The sequence below is a fragment of the Pygocentrus nattereri genome, chromosome 24 (genome assembly GCF_015220715.1).
Source record: "Pygocentrus nattereri isolate fPygNat1 chromosome 24, fPygNat1.pri, whole genome shotgun sequence".
Classification (NCBI taxonomy): Eukaryota; Metazoa; Chordata; class Actinopteri; order Characiformes; family Serrasalmidae; genus Pygocentrus; species Pygocentrus nattereri.
The window spans coordinates 22,593,582-22,617,480 of NC_051234.1; the positions used below are offsets into that span (position 1 = coordinate 22,593,582).

Below are 23,899 nucleotides of genomic sequence, written 5' to 3' on the forward strand. Positions count from 1 at the left end.
AATGAAGAGTATTCAATAAAGGGAGTTTACTGACAATGAATGAAACATTTATCAGCCGTCGAATAAGGGTCTGGTTAAATAAAGCTATAGAAAAGGAAAGGAGAAAGCAGAGTAAAGCCCTAAATAACGCGTCTTATCCTTCGTGAGTTTGAAGCAGTAAACAACTCCTTTGTCTTCGTGCTTTGCTGCTCACTCAGCGCATTGAGGCTGTGACTCGCGACTCGTTGTCGCCCTCTGCCGGTCAGACGCAGCAATCACACGGCCACAAGACAAAGGGAAAATGGCCTAATTTCCGTCGATGGAGTGACCCCGTTTCAGATAGCACACTAACGTGGAAGTGGGAGGGAGAAAAAGGCCCAAAGTAAATGTTTGGGCTGAGAGATTGGCAGCAGTAGCAGTATTGTAAGATATCAGGCTTGAAAGCAGCTTGTTAGACGAATGAAATCGATTTGGACACTTTGCCTTGATAGGAATGTTATCCGTGATATTAAATGGAAAGTCAAACTTCCTCAGCGAGGCCCTGTTGGACTGAATTGATAAAGATACCAGGGATAACTAGCTTTTAGCCCTTTTTTCTCACCTTTCCCACAGATGTGCTCTGTTGTTGCTGCTCTTGCTAAATTGGACTATTGCTTAGATGTCCTACAGGAAACTAGTGGTCTCATTAAATCAATTCCTATTAGAAGGCCAAACCATCAGGTTGTATAATCTCCTTGTTGTGATATACACTAATCTGCCATAAACCTAAAACCACCTCCTTCTATCCTCACTCACTGTCCATTTATCAGCTCCACTTACTATATAGATGCGCAAATACAGACTGTAGTCCATCTGTTTCTCTGCATACTTTGTTAGACCCCTTTTACCCTGGTCTTCAGTGGTCAGGACTGCCACAGAGCAGATATTTTTTGGGTGGTGGAACATTCTCAGCACTGCAGTGATGCTGACGTGGTGGTGCGTTAGTGTGCGTTGTGCTGGTACGAGTGGATCAGACACAGCAGCGCTGCTGGAGTTTTTAAACACCTCAAAAGCAAAAATGTCCAGCCAACAGTGTCCTGAGACCACTGATGAAGGACTAGAGGGTTTGTATTTAGTTATTCATTGTTAATTACATCAGATTAAATTGCGTTAATTATAATTCAACATTTATTGAAAAAATGGAAATATCAACATAATTAAATACTTAAGATGTAAACAAAGTCATTCAGAAATGGTTCATTGTAAAATAACTTCAGAAAAGTGGTGATTATAGGACCCACATATATGAAGCTTCTACAAGCAACATGTCAGAAAATTATTACATAAAATGTTAATGAACTCTCTGCCTTTAATCCCAGAGAAGTACATGCAGGGAAAATGTATGTTTTCAGATTTACCACAATTTTACCGTCATCAACATTACATATGAAAAATCAGAAGGCGCAGTGACTCTACTGGTGGATTTGGATAGTAAATAAAAAGACTATATTTGTGTTGTACACATCACGACCCCTGGTTCCTATCACCACCACTGTAGAGGAATCAGGATCTGTAAGTTTGTCTATAATGAACCTTTTCACATCAAACCACTCTGAATGACTTTGTTTACATCTCAACCACTGAATTATGTGCTTGTTTCACATTGCTGAAGTTTTCTCAAGAGAAGATGAACAGAGAATAAAACCAAAGAGGGATGTGTTTAGTGTTAACCTGATGTTTGTGTCAAGCTCGAGGGTTTATAAATTAATGGAAAGGTCAATTGACAGCCTTTTGTTTAACTTTAGTATTTTATTGATCAGTTTTACTCTTCATTTTTGTACACATTTGCCTTTCTAATAAATATTTTCATCTGGATTTTATTTTGAATTTGCCTGTAAAGATGTTTTGAAACAATGCTATACACAGCTTTAAATAATAAAAGAATGAATGAATCAATCAATTAATTTATTCATTAATAAATAAACAATTATTGTTTTTGTTTTCTCTCTGTATTTTCTTCTGTCACCCTGTTATGTGTTATGTACTTTGTAAACATGTTTTGAAGAAGTTCAACATTTTTTAATTTGAATTTTACTAAGTTTTATTGCCTTTGTAGTTGTAGTTGTTTTTAGGGTACCTCTAGAGAGCTGTGTACTTTAAATAGTTAATAATAATAATAATAATTATTATTAGTAGTAGTAATAGTAGTAGTAGTATGTATTACATCAATGTTGAGTCTTTCATATCTGTGTTCTTCCAGCGTGCAGAGTGTCAGTACAGAGAGGAGTGATAAGTGTGTTAGTGGTCTGTGGGTGGACTGTGTGTGTGTTGGTGGTCAGTATTCAATGTTCAGCAGGGTCTTCCCTCAGTAACGGGGACTCTCTAAAAGCCTGCTCCGCCTGCTGTCGTCCTCCACAGCAGTGCAGAGTTCAGGCTTTGAAGAGTGCTATGCATCACTTATTCCCTTTCATCTAAGCATCGTCTTGGGCCGCCAAGCCGAGAGAGATTTCAAAAGGGAAGACCAGAGGGAGGCCTACAGTCCAGAGACTGACCCCCCCTCCCCCTGTAGAGTCCCGTAGAGTCATGAAATGATCCACAAGAGGGTGATAGTCGCCCATAATAAAATGACAGGAGTCCAGTGTTCCGTGTGGGCTCAACAAAAGGGAACTCCACCTACTCCACTAATGTTTTCAAAATTTCTGCATATTTAAACAGCTAAGATGTAAACAAAGTCATTCAGAGTGGTTTGGCATGAAATGTAATGTATATATGTATATATATGTATACTTTATGTAGGTTCACTGGTGGTTTTGCATAGTAAATAAACAGGTTATATTAGTGTAGGCATTGTGACCCCTGGTTCCGGTCACTACCACTGTAAAGATAGCTAAAGCAGTTTCTCCACAATTAATCATTTGACATCCAACCACTCAGAATGACTTTCTTTACATCTTAGTGATTGAATTATGCTTCAATTCCTAGCACACAAAGGACATCTTTACCTTTTCAGAAGTCATGTTAAACATGCTCAGGCACACAAATTGCAGCATTTATTAAAAAATGAGTGGCCCAGGATGTCTACCCTGTTAGGGACACATGCATTCATTCACATGCATTGAAGGATTCATTGACTTATGATTTAAAGTTATGTGAAACATGGAGATAATCTAAAGTTTAATGTTTGTTTTCTGGTTTAGAGTGATTTGGTGCTTATATATAATTATAATATAGCAGATATTTTATCTGGTGTGCCTGTTTTCTCACCAGCACTTAGTTTCACATTTGTCACTTTAGTTGAAAGTGAGTGTGAGACGTTTATTTTTTACAACACTTTTTTCACTCATTATTTACAACAAAATTATTATTTATATCATTATTACTTCACTGATTAAATTATAGTTTAAAAACTATGACATAACAGTATAAATCAATAAACAGACCCCAGATCAGTCTGTATTACAGAGACAAGCTGAAGCTCCTGACAGAACGAATGAATATATGAGCACGTCTCTTTGACCCCCATTAACCTTTTAGGTATTCGCTCAGAGACAGACTATTACAGGCAGTTGTTTTCAGGGCCTCCAGGGAGTTGCTGAAGACAAGAACTATTTTGGTGCTATGTAATACGCATGACAAGCTGTCACTGTTGATTATATTAGTGATCCAATAATTTACTGATTATACTAAATCATCTAACCATCATATTTCCATTCAATCTAATGAACTATAGCGAATGTACACCCACTGGCAACTTTATCAGAAATATCTACCACCATGATATGGGAAGTTACTAAGGGTGTCCCACAAGGCTCAAGAAGTTATAAGGGTGTTTCACAGGGCTCAGTATTGGGTCCCCCACTTTTTACCATATACATGCTGCCGCCACGGGACTCTAGAGCAGTGGAGACGTGTTCTCTGGAATGACGAATCACACTTCTCCATCTGGCAATCTGATGGACGAGTCTGGATTTGGCGGTTGCCAGGAGAACGGTACTTGTCTGACTGTACTGTGCCAAGTGTAAAGTTTGGTGGAGAGGGGATAATGGTGTGCTGTTGTTTTTCAGGAGTTGGGCTTGGCCCCTTGGTTCCAGTGAAAGGAACTCTCAATGCTTCAGCAGACCAAGAGATTTTGGCACTTTTGGCACTTTGGAATGAATTAGAGCGGAGACTGCGAGCCAGCCCTTCTTGTTCAACATCAGCAATTGTCTTCCCAGAAGAGTTGAAGCTTTTATAGCTGCAAAGGGTGGGCCAACTTCATATTAAACCCTATGGTTTAAGAATGGGATGTCACTCAATTCATATGCGTGTGAAGGTAGATGACTGAATACTTTTGGCAATATAGTGCATCTATGTCAGTATCTGCCCTGCTCACACTACTACCACCTGCTAAAGTCATGAATGAGTATGAACTTTTTAAAAATGCTAGCAAAACTGAGTTGCTTTCAACTCCAAAGCAATGATATCTAGTTCATCTGTCCCATAAAAACTGATAGAATTCTGGTAATACATCCTCCCCATGTCCACAATCTTGGAGTAATTGTTGAGCCCACACTCTCCTTCGACATTCACATCAAATCTGTAGTCAAGATAACATTTTTCCCTCTCTGTAATACTGCTTGTCTCTTGTCATCCCTCAGCCTAGCAGACGCAGAGACACTAGTGCATACATTAACGACCTCACAGTTGAATTATTGTGATGTACTCTTATCTTGTCTCCCTTTCAAAGCCCTCAATAGGTATACAGTATGTACATATGACCAAATAACCCCTAGCCTTCAGAGTCTTCTCTGGTTACCAATTGCATTCCATGTTCAGTACAACATTCTTCTTAGTGCATTTACAGCTCCACAAAACCTGGATCCTCAGTAACTCAGCTTTTTCATCCCTATGTCCCATCCCATACCTTGCCAAATTTAGGCCTTCTTCATGTTCCAAGGATTAAAGTGACCTCTATGGGTTGCACACCCACCTGGAGTCAGCATGGTTTAACCCCTTCATATCCCAGGCTTATTAAATATTAAGACTTATGACTGAGTAATTAAAGGACTGCAAGGCAAGCAAGAGATTCTTAGGTTATAGAAGTGCGTAATAAAACTTTGGGCCTGGCGGTGGCCCCTGGCCATTTAAGGGGTTAAATTCAGACTTTCAAACTTGACACTACACCTGAGGCCGGGCCACAGATGGTTAACAATAACTATGTGGTCAAAGATCTTTCATGAAGAAAGTGCAGGAAAATAAGTGGTTTACTTCTGAGATGTCTTTAAGAAATCCTGACAAACATTAACAAACGATTCCTTACAGAGTCACGGTTATACTGATATCAGTATCCCTCTATGGAACTCGGATATTAATAATTCTTCTGGATCCGTGTGGATCTGTCTGGTTTTGTGTCTTGTTTGTTTGTGATTTGTATGTAAATGAATGTAGCTGATGAGTCACTGTTCTGGAGTAATCAGTGATGAATGGTATAGTTCACTTGTCAAATACAGACTCAAGTCCTGTTTTCTCCTTCACTGCCAGGTTTGCGTCAGCAAAGGAAAGACAAATCAAGAGAGATATGCAAAATCTGTAAAAAAAGGCTGTAAAAAGTGTTTTCAGCTTGGATTCTCTGCCCCAAATGTCATTATGAAATGGCAAACATGATCTGCATGAAAGAGACATGAGAAAGAAGCATTACCTGCATCCTCATTAACAAAGTGAACGCATGAACTGTGTAAAACAACACATCAGCCACGGCATTTTAGAAACAAGTGTTGTGGATTAATGATATAAAAACTGAGCTATTTGGCTGCAATTACCAAAGATATGTTTGGAGACTAAAGAACTGCAGTTGATGAAATGAACACCTTGCTAACTGTGGAAGCAAATGTGACAGTCAAGAAATGGAAGTTAAAAAGAGGTTGACTACTACAGCAAGACAATGATCAAAACATACCTCCAAATCTACCATGAACTGATTCAAAAAATGTAAGCTGAAGCTTGTGGAATAGCATTCAACAGTTCCCTTGAGTACAACATCACTGAAAATCTGTGGGCCCCAGAATATTGCAGGAGTAGAGGCATTCTACAAGGAAGAGTGGGCAGAAATTCCTCAAATACATTTATATTTACAGCATTTAGCAGACACTCTTATCCAGAGCGACTTACAAAAAGTGCTTTGTCTACCTGGAGAAAGTATCTTTGCTAGTTACCAATAGGTTCGAGAGAAAGCCAGTCCTGAGCTCAGATACTGCTAGAAACAAAAAGTCCTTGTTGATACTGAGAGAAAAGGAACAGAGGTAAACACAGCACAGTGCAATATAATACAATACATAACATTACAATGAATACTTAGCTCAGTGCTCATGTAAGTGCTGTATAAAGAGACGTGTCTTCAGTCTGCGTTAGAAGACAGTGAGAGACTCTGCTCTACGGACAGCCAGTGGGAGTTCAATCCAACACCTGGGTGCCAGTACAGAGAAAAGTTTTGATGCTTATCTTCTGTACGTCTTGAAGGATGGCGGGTCAAGCCGAGCTGTACTCGAAGCTCAAAGGGCTCATGGTACAGTTCGAGTTTTGACCATTGCCATCAGGTAGGGGCTGGTCCTTTTTTGGCATTGTAGGCAAGCATTAGGGTTTTAAATCTCATGTATGCAGCTACAGGTGAAGGGAACCGAAGTGTGGTGACGTGGCTGAACTTGGGGAGACTGAAGACGAGCCATGCTGCTGCATCCTGGATGAGTTGCAGAGGCTTGATGGCCTGAAGATCAGCCAAGAGCAAGTTGCTGTAGTCAAGCCTTGAGATGACAAGAGACTGCACTAGCACTAGGCGGCCTCTCGGATGAGGCAGGGGGAGAAATCTGCATGACCGAGTTATGTTTGCACTATGAGCCGAGAACAATAACTGCCCATCCAGAATCACACCAAGACTTGCCTCTACAGACGGAGCAACCAGAGAGTTCTCAAATGAGATGGCAAGATCATGATGAGGACCAGCAATTGCAGGGATGAATAGCAGTTCAGTCTTGCTAGGAAAAGAATAAAGTAAGAATAGAAAGAGTCCTAGTGGTGATATCTAGCAGAATTCATGTTATTAAGAACTTAATAGGGTGTCCAAACTTTTGTACATACCACAATAACTGTTTATTTTTTCTATTTTGAAAGTACATCAAATATTAAGTGATCACATTTTTTTAGTAGTTTACATAGATCAGACACAGCAGTGCTGCTGGAGTTTTTAAACACTGTGTCCACTCACTGTCCACTCTATTAGACACTTTGTCAGTCCACCTTGTAGATGTAAAGTCAGAGACAATAGCTCATCTGCTACTGCATAGTTTGTGTTGATCATCCTCTAGTCTTTCATCAGCGGTCACAGGACGCTGCCCACAGGACACTGTTGGCTGGATATTTGTGGTTGGTGGACTATTCTCAGTCCAGCAGTGACCCTGAGGTGGTTAAAAACTCCAGCAACACTGCTGTGTCTAATCCACTCAGATGCTTACATGCCATAACGTCAGTGTTACTGCAGTGCTGAGAATGATCCATCACCCAAATAATACCTGCTATGTGGTGGTCCTGTAGGAGTCCTAGCCTTGAAGGACAGGGTAAAAGGGGGCTAACTAAGTATGCAGAGAAACAAATGGACTACAGTCTGTAACTGTAGAACTACAAAGTGCTAATATATAGTAAATGGAGCTGATAAAGTGGAGAAACAAGCAGATGGTCTTAATGTTATGGCTGATTGGTGTATTACACATAAATATTTAGTGTATTAATACATATTACCATTATGCATATTTAAGACATTAATGTCTATTAATCTTTAGCTTATGCAAATGCATGAGAATGCGTTGCTCACTCATAAAAAATGGGCTAAAACACATTGTGAAAAGACATATGTAACAGTCTTTTGCTAGTGGACACAGTGCTAGTAGCTTAACCACTTTTCATGTAGAGCTCCTTATCCTACAGATAGCGTCCAGCTGAGACACAACAACATGCCTCACAGTCCTCAGGCTGATTTTAGCTCTAGTAAGTGGTCCCATGCTGCATGTGTGGAAGAAGAAAGCAGGCAGATGACCCAGGGCCATAACAGGCCACAGCAAGGTCAAACCTCTTTCAACCTGCACCTAAAGGGGGAAAGGGCAGCTGGGAACTTGACCCCAGTAGGGGAGCCAGCTGAAGCATGAGCAACATGGTCTGCACTTTGGCCCTCAGTCTGGACTGACTAATCAAGTATGCTGCTCTTCAGGCTTTTCATTACCAGCACAAGCCTCAGAGAGAAGAAACTGAGAGATGATAAACTGCTTAAACTACAGGGTCATTATTTGAATATTTATCTTAAAGATTCATTATTCAGCAACTAGTTATGGAATCAGTTAAGATTAATCTAAGACAAAGCCATCCTTCCACTGTGAGAAGACAATTCAAAGCTATGGGTCTGAAAGGATGTGTAGCTGTCAATATGCCCTTACTGATAAAAGGAAATAAGAAAAGCTGCTGGTTTTCTCAGAACAATGATGGTTCCCCAGGACACAAAAAGCACACACATATAATATATAACTGTATCATCATGTGTTTTATTGGTGGTGATTTACAGTTGAGAGCTGATCTGCACTGAGCATTTCTTTCAAGTGACTTCCTAGTGTCAGCGGTAATAAAGCAGCAGGACTTTGTCCGTAGATTTTCACACAGTGTGTGTGTGTGTGTGTGTGTGTGTGTGTGTGTGTGTGTGTGTGTGTGTGTGCAACTCGTGATACACGGAGAACTCTCTGCAACACTCTGAGTGAAGATAGCAGCACCTTCTTAACAAAGGTAACACACTGATTCTTTCAGCTATTTAATGTAATCCAGTGAAATACTTATTATTGATTTATGCAGTGAAAACTTGTCTGGTAGATGTACAGGACAGCAATGATTCACAATTAAGGTTTGGTTGTTGATTGATATGATTTGGTATAGGCACAAGGTGTTCAGGTGTTGTCGGAACAATTAAAATCAACTTAATGTACAGTCTCAAAAAGTTTGTGCACCCCAGCCAAGTTTTGTTGATTTTTCTAAATGAAAATAAGTTAATATAATACAGAGAACATATACTTACTGTTGGGGAAAAAACATAAAATGTGGCATGTGCAGAAGTTATGGCACATTTGACATTATATTATATTATATTTATTATACTATATTGTGTGTCCTGCAATGGACTGGCGACCTGTCCAGGGTGTTTCTTGCCTTCCGCCCAGTGAGTCCTGGGATAGGCTTGTCAGCTTCCCTGGCGACCCAGAAGGATAACACGCCCTCCTCAAGGAACAGACTTAAATATGGCATTTTTCTGCCAATTTTAGTGCAGAATTCCCACTTACTTTCAGAGTTTAACATATACTCCATAAATGATCAAATGTGCCATAACATTTGTAGAAGCCATGTTTTATGCTATTTTCCCCCAGTATGTTAAAATCAGCAAGTAAAGAGTAACTGCGTGTTCTCCATAGAGGATGTGTTCACTTATTTTATTTAGAAAATCAACAATACATGTAACTTGACTAGGGGTGCATACACTTTTGCATACCACTGTGGCCTTGTTAACTATCAGAACTGATTACATCGAATACATTTACCAATACATAATCTGATTCAGGCTGGGTGAAGTTCAATGCAGATCACTTCCACTGGCCAACAGAAAGAAATATGAGTGCAGACTGACATACAATGTGAATATCATACTGTTGAAAAAATGCAAATACACTGCAAAAAAAGATGAGCTAAAGACAAGAAAGAGACACTGAATTTGAGGAGAAAATTATATAATACTAGTGAAATTATCAGTCCATGCAGAAAGATGATTTGACTTGACAAGAAGTTGGTTCCAGTCTAAAAATAAGTGATACGTGTTCAAAGGTCTGAAGTAGAAAATGTTGTTTTTGTGAAGGCAGAGAAATAAGAAAATAAATCATAAATTTAAGTGGAAATGACTTAATGTTAGCGGAGTATGATAATGCTGTTACTGGAATTGGCTCATCTTGAAATAGGTACACTGTTCGAAATAAAATGTTCTGTGCAGGTACATTTCTCATTTGTCAAGGTACAAACAATGTAAATGTACCCTTAAAGGTACAACAGTGGTTATAAGGTCCACTATAAGTTTTTCCAGGTGAAAAGTACATATTTGTACCTTTTCATAGCCAAATGTTTTAAGACTGAACAATAAAATGAAAAGCCTGGAGACGAGACGGGATGTGTGGAGTCAATACAACTTAGAAAATGTCATTTCAATGGATTATGGTACAATTATGTTCCCTGGTTAAAGGAGCATAATAAGGGTGACAAGAGAGTGTAGGCCTAAAAGTAATTTTAAACCTGTTCTTAATCTCTTAAAACATTAAACTTCACTGGACTGCAAGTGAAATTTCCGTCAACATTCATTTCCTGGTAGGTGAAGTATGTTGGGCCATGGCCATCAAATAAAAATGTTTTTTTAAATATGTCTTATGTTTTATTCTCAGACTGAACTTGAGTTTGTGTCACTGAATTCTGATATCTAGTAAAGTTTTCATATTCAATTTGGACAATTCTTGACCAAGCTACAGTAGAAAAAGTTAAAGTTTTTTGTGTATAATAATAGTTTGCTGTAGAAGAAACTTTAGACCAGGTCATGTGACCTGATGTCATAAACTGGATCAGTAAGGCAGGTTGTGTATCCTCTGTGCAGGTGTAGTAAGCGTGAGGGTGTGGAGATGGAGGTGAAGAGTAACTTGCGGAGGGCCCAGTCGCTCAAGAGCGTCAGCACTGACCACTCTCTGGCCTGGACGGAAGCTGGACTCAGAGACAGGAGGAAGTCTGTTTCTCAGCTCGTGGCCCAGTGAGCACTGCTTACATTTATATCCACTTCTATCAAACTCAGGTTACATAATATACAGCTGTGTGAAAAACAGCTGTATAGCACCAAAAAGGGTTCTGCTACTGTTACAAGCAGCACCCTTTTAGGTGTTACAAATCATCTCCATCAACCTGAAAAACCACGCAAAGAAGGTTTTGTTTCAGTTAGTTTTAAGGCTCTTTTAATAGTTTTAGTTTGTATTTTCTGAAAAAAAAAATAGTTTACTTTTTATTTAGTTGCAGTTTCAGTTTCAGTATTACAATGAATGCTGTGATAGCAGGTGTTTGACAAGAGTAGAATAAAATAAAAAAATAAAAAAACACCAGTAGACTGAACTTGGCTCAGCTCCGGCTCTCTTAAAGATGGCTAACTATGGAAAGGTTCCAGGCTTCAAAGATTTGCTTTTCAAATAGCAACTGATACACAATATGACCAAAAGTATTCACTCGTCTGCCTTCACACACATATGAAATAGAATGAAATCCCATTCTTTATCCATAGGGTTTAATATGATGTTGGCCCACCCTTCAAGCTTCAACTCTTCCAGGAAGGCTTTCCACAAGGGTTAGGAATGTGTTTATGGGAATTTTGATCATTCTTCCCGAAGCGCATCTGTGAGGTCAGACACTGATGTTGGACGAGAAGGCCTGGCTCACAGTCTCTGCTCTAATTCATCCCAAAGGTGTTCTATCGGGTTGAGGTCAGGACTCTGTGCAGGCCATTCAAGTTCTTCCACACCAAATGCACTCATCCATGTCTTTAAGGGCCATCCCCAAACTGTTCCCACAAAGTTGGGAACATGAAATTGTCCAAAATCTCTTGGTATGTTGAAGCATTAAGAGTTCCTTTCACTGTAACTAAGAGGCCTGAAAAACAACCCGACACCATAATAATCCCCCCTCCACTAAACTTTATACTTGGCACAAAGCAGTCAGACAAGTACCATTCTCCTGGCAACAGCCAAACCCAGACTCATCCATCGGACTGCCAGATGGAGAAGTGTCACTCCAGAGAAAACGTCTCCACTGCTCTAAAGTCCAGTGGCGGTGCTTTACACTTTGCATTGCACTTGGTGATGTAAGGCTTAGATACAGCTGCTCGTCCATGAAAACCCATTCCATAAAGCTCTCCATACACTGTTCTTGAGCTAATCTGAAAGCCACATGAAGTTTGGAGGTCTGTAGCAATTGACTCTGCAGAAAGTTGGTGACCGCTGAGATGCTGTCGTTCCCAATCACTTCCACTTTGTTATAATACCACGGACAGCTGACTGTGGAATATTTAGTAGTGAGGAAATTTCACGAATGTACTTGTTCCACATGTTGCATCCTGTAACGGTACCACGCTGGAATTCACAGAGCTCCTGAGAGCGACCCATTCTTTCACCAATGTTTGTAGAAGCAGCCTGCAGGCTTAGGTGCTTGGTTTTATAAACCATGTTGCCATGGAACTGATTGGAACACCTGAATTCAATGATTTGGATGGGTGAATGAATACTTTTGGAAATATAGTGTATGTACATGAAATTGTTTTAAGATAAATTATCTTTTTCTTAATCAAAAAAGCATTGGTCGATTGATATTGATGAAGTTATAAAGGTCAGTGCTAAATATTTTGTCCAGTGCAGAGGTCAGTTTTAGGTAGGAGCCATTACTTTGTTTTCTTTAGGTTAGCAGCTACTGTAATGAACTGTAACAGCAAGTAAGTGTAACCGGTCAGTATAAAGGCAGCGTGAGGTTTTGTTTTGTATCAGAAATCTTGACTCTAATGCACAAAAATGTCTTATTTTGGGAGAAAGAAGAAAAAGAAAAGATGGATGAATGAATGAAATTAGGATTTATGTTGTAATTAAGAGCCCAGCTATTCTGTTTAATTACTTTTAAGGCTTAGCATTTATAAAATTTAAGACAAATAGATTTTTAAAGAACTGCAAGAAGACAGGCAGAGTTTTAACAACATGTTTTAATTTTTCATGAAATTTTATATCCTTTTTCCACTGAGCAGTGCGGCAACATGACAAAAAAGCAGAACCTGATTAGTCCTCTTGTGGGTATTTAAAGTGCTGATTGGCTCACAGATAGAACCTTATAGCAATAAGAGTTTGGCTTTAGAGACAGAAACCTTTCTGTTTACTTGACAAGGAGTCCAAAAATGCACACAACTTAAAAATACACCTCAGATAATGTTTAGAAGTTGGGAATATATGAATAATTGGATTTTGACAAAAAATCTGATAGATTCTTATAATTCCAAGGGGACGACTCGCATTAACTCTCGTTCGTGCACTGGAAAAATTATTATTTTTATTTTAGTAATTCTATTCCATTTTAATTCGTTTTGCAGAGGACATTATAGTTCTGATTTTTTGTGTTTTTGAAAACTGTCATTTTTATTTTTATTTTAGTTAACAGGCACATTTTTCTCAGCTAGTTTTTGTTTTAGTAATAGTTTTTGTTAACTATAATAACGCAGGTCAGGACATGTTACAATAGTCATTTCTGAAAAAAAACATAGCCATCCTTCCACTGTAAGAAGAAAACTCAACACTATGAGTCTGAAAGGATGTCTAGCTGTTAAGAAGCCCTTACTGAGAAAAGGAAACGGACAAAAACACTGCTAATGATTAAAAGAAGCTGGTGATGTTTTCAGACTAATGGACTAACCATCCCAGAGTCCAGACCTCAACATCATTGTGTGAGAAACAAAAAAACAACCAGCTTCTAAGACTGAACTTTGGATGAGTGAAAAAGATTTCTTTACAAAACTAAAAGTGAGTCTCCCACAAAGAATGGAAGCTGTAATAAAGGTAAAAGGGAGACACATTAAATACTAAAATAATTCATTTAATGAGCTGTTGAGGCTTCTGTGTTATTTTCTGTTATGTTTATTTATTCCTGATGTTGAAAATGTAACATGATGGCGATTTTGATTGGACATTAAATAAAAAAAGGTAGGCTTTGACTTTTACACAGTACTGTATCTTTATAACATCATTATTATTTAGTATCCCAGCACAAAACTCTTTGACTGATATGCTTAGTTAATAAATAATAAAGCTCTGATAATGAGGTATTGATGAAGATGATAAAGTGATACAGTGATAAAGTACAACCAACAGTTTATAACTCTGTACTCTCTTATTCTCTGTTTGTATCAGATATCAGAACTCCATTAGTGGAAAAGTTAAAGCAGCGGATTCAGTGGAAAACAAGCAAAGGGTGAAATATACACACAGTACACTGAATCAATTATCTGAAATCAAATAGCATTACACATTAGATCAGATTGCATGTACAATATCTGAGTCTTACATCCTTGGATGGATATATTTTTATGTGCTTTAGCATAATATTTACTGTAAAAGATCTACAGCACACCAAAATTTAAAGGAATAGTTTGGTGAAAAATTATATTTGCATAATTTTCCTTTGACCCCAAATGCAGATCAGCCAAGACATGCTAGTTTAGAACTAGATCTGCAGGGCTAATGTGCTAACAAACCCTAGAAGTCGATAGTCACCCAAACCATTTTCATACACCACATACTACACCACAGGGTAATGTAGACAGGGAACCTAAGCAAACACACTCAGAAAATCAACACAATGACTTATTATGACTGAATTTGGGGACCACATTTTCTGCACAAATGAGCCCCAACTATATATATTTGAATCTGAATATACACAAGGAGAAAATCATCAGTTGGGTGCTGGACCCAGCAGTGCTACCATGAACCCATCTGTGAGTCGTCACACATCAAGAACCTGGAAGTGTACATGGGGGAGTTGACAGGTGATGTCTGAGTTGAAGTCTGAGTTTCTCCACCCCTTATTTCCTAAATTTATCATTATTCAAATTGCAATTTTTAACCCTCTTACAGTGAGTAGGCCTGAGTTTTACTGTGCTTCATACCTGTGTAGTGACATTTTACAACATGCCCCTGTGCTCCAGCCTCCCAGAGTTTGAAGATTAGAATAGTACCATTAAGCAGGACATTATGTGGATCATAATGTAGTTCCAGTTATAGTCTGAATGTTTAAATAAGGCCTATCCATGGCATTGTAATGATAATTTTTAAAAATGTAGTTTGGGTGACTATTGACTTGCAGTGTTTGTTAGCACCATTAGCCTAGCAGCTCCAGTTCTAAAGTAAAGAAGCAAAACTTGGACATCAAATATGTGCTGGCTGATCAACTGCATTTGGGGCAAATGGAAAATCACATGAATTCCATTTTTTGCCAAACTATTCACTTAAAGCAGTCTATAGGGTCAATAAGTCTAATAGTTCTTTGTCCGCTTTCCTCCAGCTTGCTTTGCAGTTTACTGCCATCCCCGTCACAGAGTCTGATATCAAACCGGACACTCCAGTGCAGAATAATGAGACCAAAGACAGGCAGAGGGTTCAGTCCAGCCATAGCGGCAACTCTCCTCTCATGCGCAGCAAGTCCATGGAGATCCTTCCGCGCCAAAAAAACATGAGCACAAGCACTCTCAGGGAGCTCTATGAGTCAAAGGTTGCCATGCAATCCAAGAGTGGACACCAATCCAAGAGTGGTCACCAGACAAAGAATGACCAAAAGCCCAAGAATGATCAACAGCCCAGAAGTGGTCAACAACCAAAGAGTGATCAACAGTCCAAGAGTGGTCCAAAATCACATAATGACCAGCTCTCTGAGGACAATTTGATCAGTCATAAAGCCACAGAGGAGCAAATGGTGCAAACCAAATCAGGGAGCACTAATAACTATGTTAAACCAGCAAAACCACCAAAAGAGGAGAATTTGACCCCAAAGGTAAATGATCAAACCTATGGTGATTATTTTTGAGCTACTGTTACATTTACATTTGTGACATATCCTCAAGCTAGAGCAATTAATAGTGTTAATAATGAAGGTTCCTATGTGGTTCTTGGCCTGAACCTTAACATAAAGGTACTAAACCTTAAATTGGTGTAGAGCATTTAGAGTATGTGTATTTAAGCCTAAAAACAGTTCTTTACACTCACACATCTCATTTACAAAAATGGTTCATTAAAGCACCACCCACTGAAAGCTTGTTTAGGAAACCAAAAGGGTTCCTTTTATGTTCAAATTTCTTTAATAATGGCTATGGTTAAATATAGCATCACAGCAATGCAGAGAAACATTTGTTTTGCTTACTTTGTTTTCTCTTTGCTTCTATATGACGAAAAAAACAGGTGTAAAGAATCTATTTTAAAACAGCTCGACAAAGCACCAAAAAAGGGTTGCTCTATTATCACAAGTCATAGAACTTTTTTTTATTATTCTATAGAATCGAGATGCTATACAGTCTTAAAAAGATAGTTCTTTAAGGGTTCTTTAGTACAGAAAATGGTTCTATATATAGATATTAAAGATATGGAATATATATATAGATCCATGAGCACTCAAGAGCCCTTTACATGATAAAAGGATTCAATGCAAAGCGTTCTTCAGAACGTGCTGTAGGTGGTTCTATATAGAATCTTTTTAAAAAGGGTTCCATATAGCACCATATGGCAAGCTTGTAACAATAGAAGAACCCTTTTGGGTGTTATTTAGAACCCTTTTCAAAAAAGGTTCTACGTAGAACCATCTGCAGCATTCTCCATCAACCTAAATAACCCTTTCATGATGCAAAGCACCCTTTAATCAAGCAAAAGGTTCTTTCAGTGATCTTGGTTCTTCATAGAATCATTTACTTTACTAAAGAACCATCTTTTTTTAAGAGTGTAGGAGAACCACCTCTGGTGCCCTTTCAACAGATCAGTGGATGATTCTTCATAGAACCATTTCTGTATATGAGATATGTGAATGTGAAGAACATCAGAATATAATGTAAAGGTTTCACACCACTTAAACGTTTTACATTTTTCCTAGAACTATATGTTCAAGCCAAGATTCCTTTAGGAACCTTCATTTTTAAGAGTGCATATAATAACTCTCTCTTTAAAGGTGGTGAGAGCTCCACGGGCAGAGAGAAGAAAGACTGTAACGGGAGTATATACTGAAAAAGTATCCTCTCCTGAAGGTGAGTACAAGTTGTGCTCGCTCTCTCTCTCTCACTCTGTCTCTCTGGTCTATTGTACTTTAGCCTTTATACTCCAGAAGAGTTTTAGTTAAACATTGAACAGTTTTTGGTCGTCATCATGGAACAATAATGCACTCAGCTTGACCTCATGAAGCTCCAGCAGCAAATAAAACGTCACTATTTCTATATTACTAAAAGAAGCACACTCTTACTCCTATTACTAAATGAAGGCACCAAAATAGGTTCTTTAGATTGATGCCAGAGAAGAGTCTTTGTCTGAAGAGCGTCCGAGTTGCTGATTCCTTAAAAAAACATTTTTGTAAATGTGTTCTTAAAAGTTTTACAAATCTCCACATACTCTAAAGATTGAGTACCTAAAGTAACCAAATAACTAACCAAATTCTCTGTGAATATGGTGCAGTTTAGGAGCAGTTCTCAAAGCAGACTTCAGGACCCCCAGGCAGTCCATGTTTTTGTTCTGTCCCACTTCACAACACATAACAAACACAATTTTGGACTGGTCTCTGAGAACTGATTTAAAAACCACTGCTATACAGTCCCAAAGAAAGCTTCTTTGTGCAATCACATAAAAGAACACACTTTTGCTGCCTTAAAGACCCTTTCACTGGGTGGTTCATTGGAGAATCGTTTTTACAAATGAGATGTGTGATTGAAAAGACCTTTATAGAACCTCCATATAAGGTCCACAAAATGGTCAGGACCCCCATAGGACCACCACAGAGCAGGTGTTATTCAGGTGGTGGATCATTCTCAGCACTGCAGTGACACTGACGTGGTGCTGGCATGTTAATGTGTTGTGCTGGTATGAGTGGATCAGGCATAGCAGTGTTGCTAGAGTTGCCCACTCACTGTCCACTCTATTAGACACTCATACCTTGTTGGTTCACCTTCTAGGTGTAAAGTTGGAGACAATAGCTCAACTGCTGCTGCATAGTTTGTGTTAGTCATCCTCTCGCCCTTCACCAGTGGTCAAAGAATGCTGCCTACAGGACATTCTTGGCTGAATATTTTTGGTTGGTAGATTATTCTCAGGCCAGCAGTGACATTTAGGTGTTTAAAAAACTCGTAACAGCACTGCTGTGTCTGATCCTCTCAGACCAGCGCAACACACACTAACACACCATCACCACGTCAGCGTCACTGCAGTGCTGAGAACGATCCGATGCCCTAATAGTGCCTGCTCTGTCTTGGTCCTGTGGGGGTCCTGACCACTGAAGAACAGGGTAAAAGGGGGCTAACTAAGTATGCAGAGAAACAGATGGACTACAGTCTGTAATTGTAGAACTACAAAGTGCACCTATATAGTAAGTGTAGCCGATAAAATTGACAATTAGTGTAGAAACAAAGGAGGTGGTTTTAATGCTGTTGCTGATTAGTGTCTATCAGTATAAACAAGAGTGGTATTATTTAAAAATACTCAGAGAAGTACAACAATGTATGTAGTTCTGATCCACCAAACCAAAGACGCCATGTCACAGTTCTGAAAACAGAAAAGCTAACTGCACCAGATGACAACACAGCAGGGGCAAACCTGGCAGTCCAAAAATAAAGCCTAATTGGGTTCCAGGCTTGAGTGGGGGGAAGTGACACTGGGTATGTTTCAGCACTATACACTCCAGAGACAGTGATTGACTCGGCCTGGTGGGGAAATAGTAGGCCACAGGCCTCCAAAAATAGCCACCTGGCACTAAGAGAGGGTCAGCTGTCACCAGAAAGCAGCCATGGGCACACTGACACACATAGAGGACACTCACTTAAGAGCCAATGTGGAACACTGAGGACTAGAGCTGGACGGACACAGAGCAACATTAGCATTAACAAAGGATACGAATTAGAGAATTAACTGGAAAAACTTAATCTGGTGAGTACAAATTCACATTTTTAAGTAAATTCTAAGATTCTCAGTTTAGTGCCACCATTTAAAAAAAAAGACTGAGATTTAAACAGTGTCATTCAGAGTGGTTTGATGTGAAATGGTTCACTGTAGAGAAACTTATACATCATCCAAAACCACCAGTGAACTGACGCATATCTTTTTTTACATGTAATTTTAATGATGGTTAAATAGTGGTAAATCTGGGAAAAAAAGAACTGTTGCGTCTCCGTCGTAAATGGATTTAATTAAACACAATTCAGGCCAACATCTTCACTAAAAACTGTTGTAAAACAATTATTAAGATGTGTAATTGTGTATTTTAATAAATGTGTAATTTTAATAATGGTAAACTAGTGATAAATCTGAAAACAGAATTATAAATTAGAATAGAATTAGGAATTCTCTGCCATGAATGGAGTTTTTAAAAATGTGTTTTAGGCCAAAACTTTATTTCAAAACTATCATAAAACAATGTCGCAGACAGGCATTGAAATGATAACCTTTTCATGTAATAATGTTCTGTGAGGGAGCTTTTAGAGGCATTAGACTCTTCAGACATCCCCACCACTGTGAACAATTCTGATTCAGTAATTTCTCTAATTCAATATTTTTGATTTTTGTTATATATGTTATAAGTTATTAAATGATAAATATTGTATAATAAGAGTTAGTTATATGCATTGAGATGTGATCTCTTCTTCAAGAGCAGCTGATTGTCCCAAATTATTTTAAAAAAGAAAGAAAAATGGCAAAAGTGGAGATACTGTTTTTTTGGGGGTTTTTTTATGGACAGCAACGATAAAATAATTCACAATATTATACAGCTTTTCAGTTACATTTCAGAATCCTCTTCAGCTCCATTCAGAGAGCTTTACTAATTATTTGAAACCTGTGTAGTCGTACACGGTAATTTTACTCAGGTACCTGCAAACAAACTGCTTTTATATTATTGAAAATGGGTGATTCTGAACTGTTGAACAGTTATGCACATTCTGCTATTAATTGCTGAAGAGCATTATAATCATCAGGGTAATGACATAGAAGAACTTTCAGTTCCTTAAAAAATCCTTTTTCAAAGGTTCTACACTGATTCTACAAAGCAATTAAAGGTTTTTCAATGCTATTAACCATTAAGGAATCCTTATTTATACATGCAAGTAATTTGCTCATTATGTTTATTTCTTGATAATAAAGCCAATTCTTTGATTCTTTGTGTAGAGGAACCACTTTTAGCTTCCTAAGGAATGTTTCAGAAGATGTTTCTTTACAGAAACAGTTTAGTGAATGTATATTTGGGTGTGAAGAACCATTGTAAAGTTGAAAGAACATCCACATGATGTAAAAGTTCTAAGAACACTTAAAGGGGAATCCCACAGATTTTTTCTGAATTGATGGATAAATACATGCTCATCAATTTGAACTCTTTCATGTTGTAAAGAACCTATATATGCAAAGTGTTTGTTAAGTATTCATGGTTCTATATATAAGCATTTGCTATAGATTGTACAATACAAAACCCTTATTGCTAAGAGTACAGTTAATACAAATATGACGATGTGTCTAATTTTGTTACTTGTTTATGAGCCGCGTAGACGTTTTGTCACATGAACTCAAACAGTTGTTAGAGTTGTCACAGCTATAAGAAACCAAGGACGTGGTGTGGTAGCCAATAGCACCTAAACAGGCAAGCTAAAGTGGCCCAAGAGTTTCAGCATTGCTGTTCTAGCTTGTTATGGAACTCAGATCTTGATTTTTCACTATGTGACACTTCATGTAAATCAGTTATTAAGTAATTATAGTTACTTGACATTGTATTTTTCTGACAATTCCATCCTGTACACTCTTAAAAAGATGGTTCTTTAAGGATTCTTTAGTGAATAAACGGGTTCTGTATAGAACCATTAACATTCAAAGATACCTTCGCATGATTAAAGCGTGCATCATGAAAGGGCTCTTCAGATTGATGGAGAATGTGCTGTAGAAGGCTTTATATAGCACCATTTTGAAAAGGGTTCTATGTAGCACTTCTGTTATGATAAGAGCTTGCAACAACGGAAGAACCCTTTTGAAAAAGGTTTTAAATGAGCATTTAAAAATGTTTAGCTGTGTAATTTTGTGCCCTAAATAAAGATGACTGGCTATAAATAAACCCAATAAGCTCTCATGCTGGCCTAAATACTGTAACAGTTTATTTAAACGACCAATTTATTTGACATGGTTCTGATCTGTCTTCTAGTAATCCCACTGGTATCTGTAACACACGGGGTTAAATGTTAGCACCCATCACACCCAAGACACCACACCAAACAGCAGCTGTCCATATTCCCATAAGGAGAAGTGACTCCTGATAGCCACCCAGTAGCTCTGTGATGACTAACAGCAGGGCCACATTAACACTGTACAAAAATCTTATACTCCTTATCTGGGAAAGTGACATCAGCATTCATTCATGTTCATTCAGTTAGTCATGAAAGAGTGTGAGCTTATTACGTGACAAAAGCACTTAATAATAATGTTTACTTATGTTCGATTGTAGAAAACCTCATAAAACATACCAAGCAAATTCCACTCTGTCTGAAAATAGCGCCATCTTTGGATTCCTTGTATGCTGCTGAAACCACTTTTTTTGGTTCACTGTTGATATTTCTGTGATTTCCAGTACCAAATGCAGCTTTATTTCTCCTAAATATTGCTGGTTTCATTGCTGTGCCTTTAAGAGTGATATGTAAATGATCTCTGCTCTGATTGGCTGGACTGTGCCTCATTCATAAAGCAGTTCCTGCTGACACTCCTTATAACTTCAATATTGTCTCACAAGCCCAAATTCTGAGTCTGGTGCATTTCATTCTTTAACATTGCCAAGCTCCAGCTACTTTGACAAGAAGGGGCAGTTTGACTGACTTAGAAAATAATCATCTATGAGTTGATGTTTTAGCGTGACACCTAGGGGCCGGAGATTTTCTAAATGGGGCTACTACCAAAACAAACCCACATGCAACAAACTGATATGTACACTAGCAAACTCGCAAGGACATCTGGTTAAAAAGCTATTAAATGCTTCAATGAAATCTCTAAATACTGTTTGAAAATGAAATGCCATGAACTTCACAAACTTTTTTCAATCCAGTGACTATCTTGATCTGAAACTCTTATTCATGCCAATTGACTGTTTCCCATTGGGATGAAACCCATTCCATAGAGGTGCCTACACATGGGTGATGAGCAGAGAGACTGATCATTTTCCAACATTTGTGGCCAGTTTAAAAAATGTTTTTGCCAATTTTTGTCAGTGTCAAGACATGGAGTGTAAATTTACCCCCTTTTAGTATAGAACTGGAAATAATTGGTTAACATTGCTAACAAACACTAGAGCTTAATAGTCACCCAAACAGCCCAAATCATTTCTATAAAAATGCATCACCAAAACCTTAGTCTGCTCAAACCACATCCACCACTTCATTAAAGTTGTGTAGACTTGCTGATGTGAATCACTATAAAGTATAAAAATAACAAAACCACTCAGGCAGCCACTTTGGACACCACCAGGGCTGGTATTCATGAAACAGAACAGATTTTGGATCAGACTCTTCTGTTTATTTGAACAGATGTGACTGGACACCCTCACTGCTGAACAGAATGGGGTTTATAGATCAATGTTGGAAATGCCAAAAGGAAATATGCATTTGCATATTTCACATGGGTGTGGCCATTTTTTACTTGCTTCCTTTTGGTGGGAGGGGGTATTGCATATGCTAGGAAATTGGACTGGAAGAGTCTCACCAGCTTGTCTACTAGGCAATAGAGAGACTGCAATTAATTTAGCTAAGGCCAAATTCAGGACTGTTACTATAGGTAACTTAAAAGAATGGATGGATTTATTGATAGAAAGTATGTTAGCTAGAATATGAGATCAGTATGGAAAAAATGGATTGGTGTCAATGGATGTTTAGTTTGAATACACTTTTTTTTTCTCTTTATTTCTCTGCATCTTGTCTCAAATACTGATTCTAGATCAGCGCTCCTTCTCCTGAAGTGGTTAATAAATACACCTCTTGTTGTCTAAAGTGGATGTTTTGTACATTTTTGTAGTTCACGGTAAGTCATACTGCGCTCTAAACCACATTGACGAGTCTGTGCAACCTTAAAGAAGACTTGATATACAGTTTGAGTGGGCTGAAAAAGTTTTTTTTTACAGAAAACTTTTGGGCTTTTTGGGTGACTATTGAGCTCTAGTGTTGCAGTGTTAGCCTCCAGTTCTAAGATAAACAAGCAAACTTTGGACTCCAAACATTTCTCGGTTGATCGACTACATCTGGGGCAAGCATGAAATTGGGTAAATGTGATTTTTTGGCTAATCTTTTGTCTATTTTAGCCTACTATAGATATTAGATTCTTCGTCTATGTGTAGGTGGAGCGTGTGAGGCTGGGACTGAGACTAACTTCAATACGCATGGTCGGAGCTAAAGTGCTGGAGGCTGAATGAGTGGTTTTCTTAAAGTCCTTTTTTATGACATCACTTCAACAGTGAATTCCAATAGGGCAACTTAGTTTGTGTACACAGCAGGTGAACGTCTACTAAACATGCTAATGGAGATAGTTTGATTTAATGCGACTGTTAATGGCAGACTCCACTCTGTTCTCTTTGCCCATGAACGCCAGCAGCCCTGCAGGCAGCTTTGAGGGTCAAGGATAAGGTCATCTGTAAAGGCAACAAATCCCCCACCTAATCATATGGCCTTCTTCTTCCCACTGAGAGAAAGATATTTCCTTTTAAATCCCACACATTCCTCACTGTTTACAGTATCTTCCCGCCAGGGGACAATGTCACTGGAGTACAGTTACAAAAAGCACAGATGTTTGGTTTGCCTTCTAGTGCTCGTTTTTCTTTACATAATTGTGGCCTAACGTAATATGAAACCTACTTTGCTTCTAATTCTGATTTCTCTGTTGCACTGCAGATGACAAAAGGAAATCAGACTTCAGAGATAGCTTCAGAGATACCCTCTACGGACGGGAGAATTCCCCTATTTCTGTCAAAGCCATATCTTCACTATATCTGTCAAAAGTGGCAGCTGCAGACCCAACAGGGAACCTTTTAAAACCAGTTAGTACTCGTGTCGTCTGTTCTTCTGATGCATTTGGTGAACTTGGGG

At 38.5% G+C, this 23,899-nt stretch overlaps 1 protein-coding gene across 2 annotated transcripts in view; it reads left to right on the forward strand.

Moving 5' to 3' along the window:
• The first annotated feature begins 8,628 nt into the window (after positions 1-8,628).
• LOC108439374 (xin actin-binding repeat-containing protein 1) overlaps positions 8,629-23,899 on the forward strand; it is a 21,843-nt gene continuing 6,572 nt past the window's right edge. Inside the window, exons 1-6 of one of the 2 annotated variants that reach the window (XM_017717752.2) lie at positions 8,629-8,754; positions 10,649-10,798; positions 13,974-14,034; positions 15,127-15,612; positions 16,774-16,849; positions 23,705-23,850. In XM_017717752.2, coding sequence (XP_017573241.1) covers positions 10,674-10,798; positions 13,974-14,034; positions 15,127-15,612; positions 16,774-16,849; positions 23,705-23,850 — 894 coding nt within the window. In that variant the 5' untranslated portion in view covers positions 8,629-8,754; positions 10,649-10,673. Of the gene's footprint in view, positions 8,755-10,648; positions 10,799-13,973; positions 14,035-15,126; positions 15,613-16,773; positions 16,850-18,213; positions 18,732-23,704; positions 23,851-23,899 lie in introns of those variants that run through there. The other variant, XM_037534098.1, reaches the window with a different exon arrangement.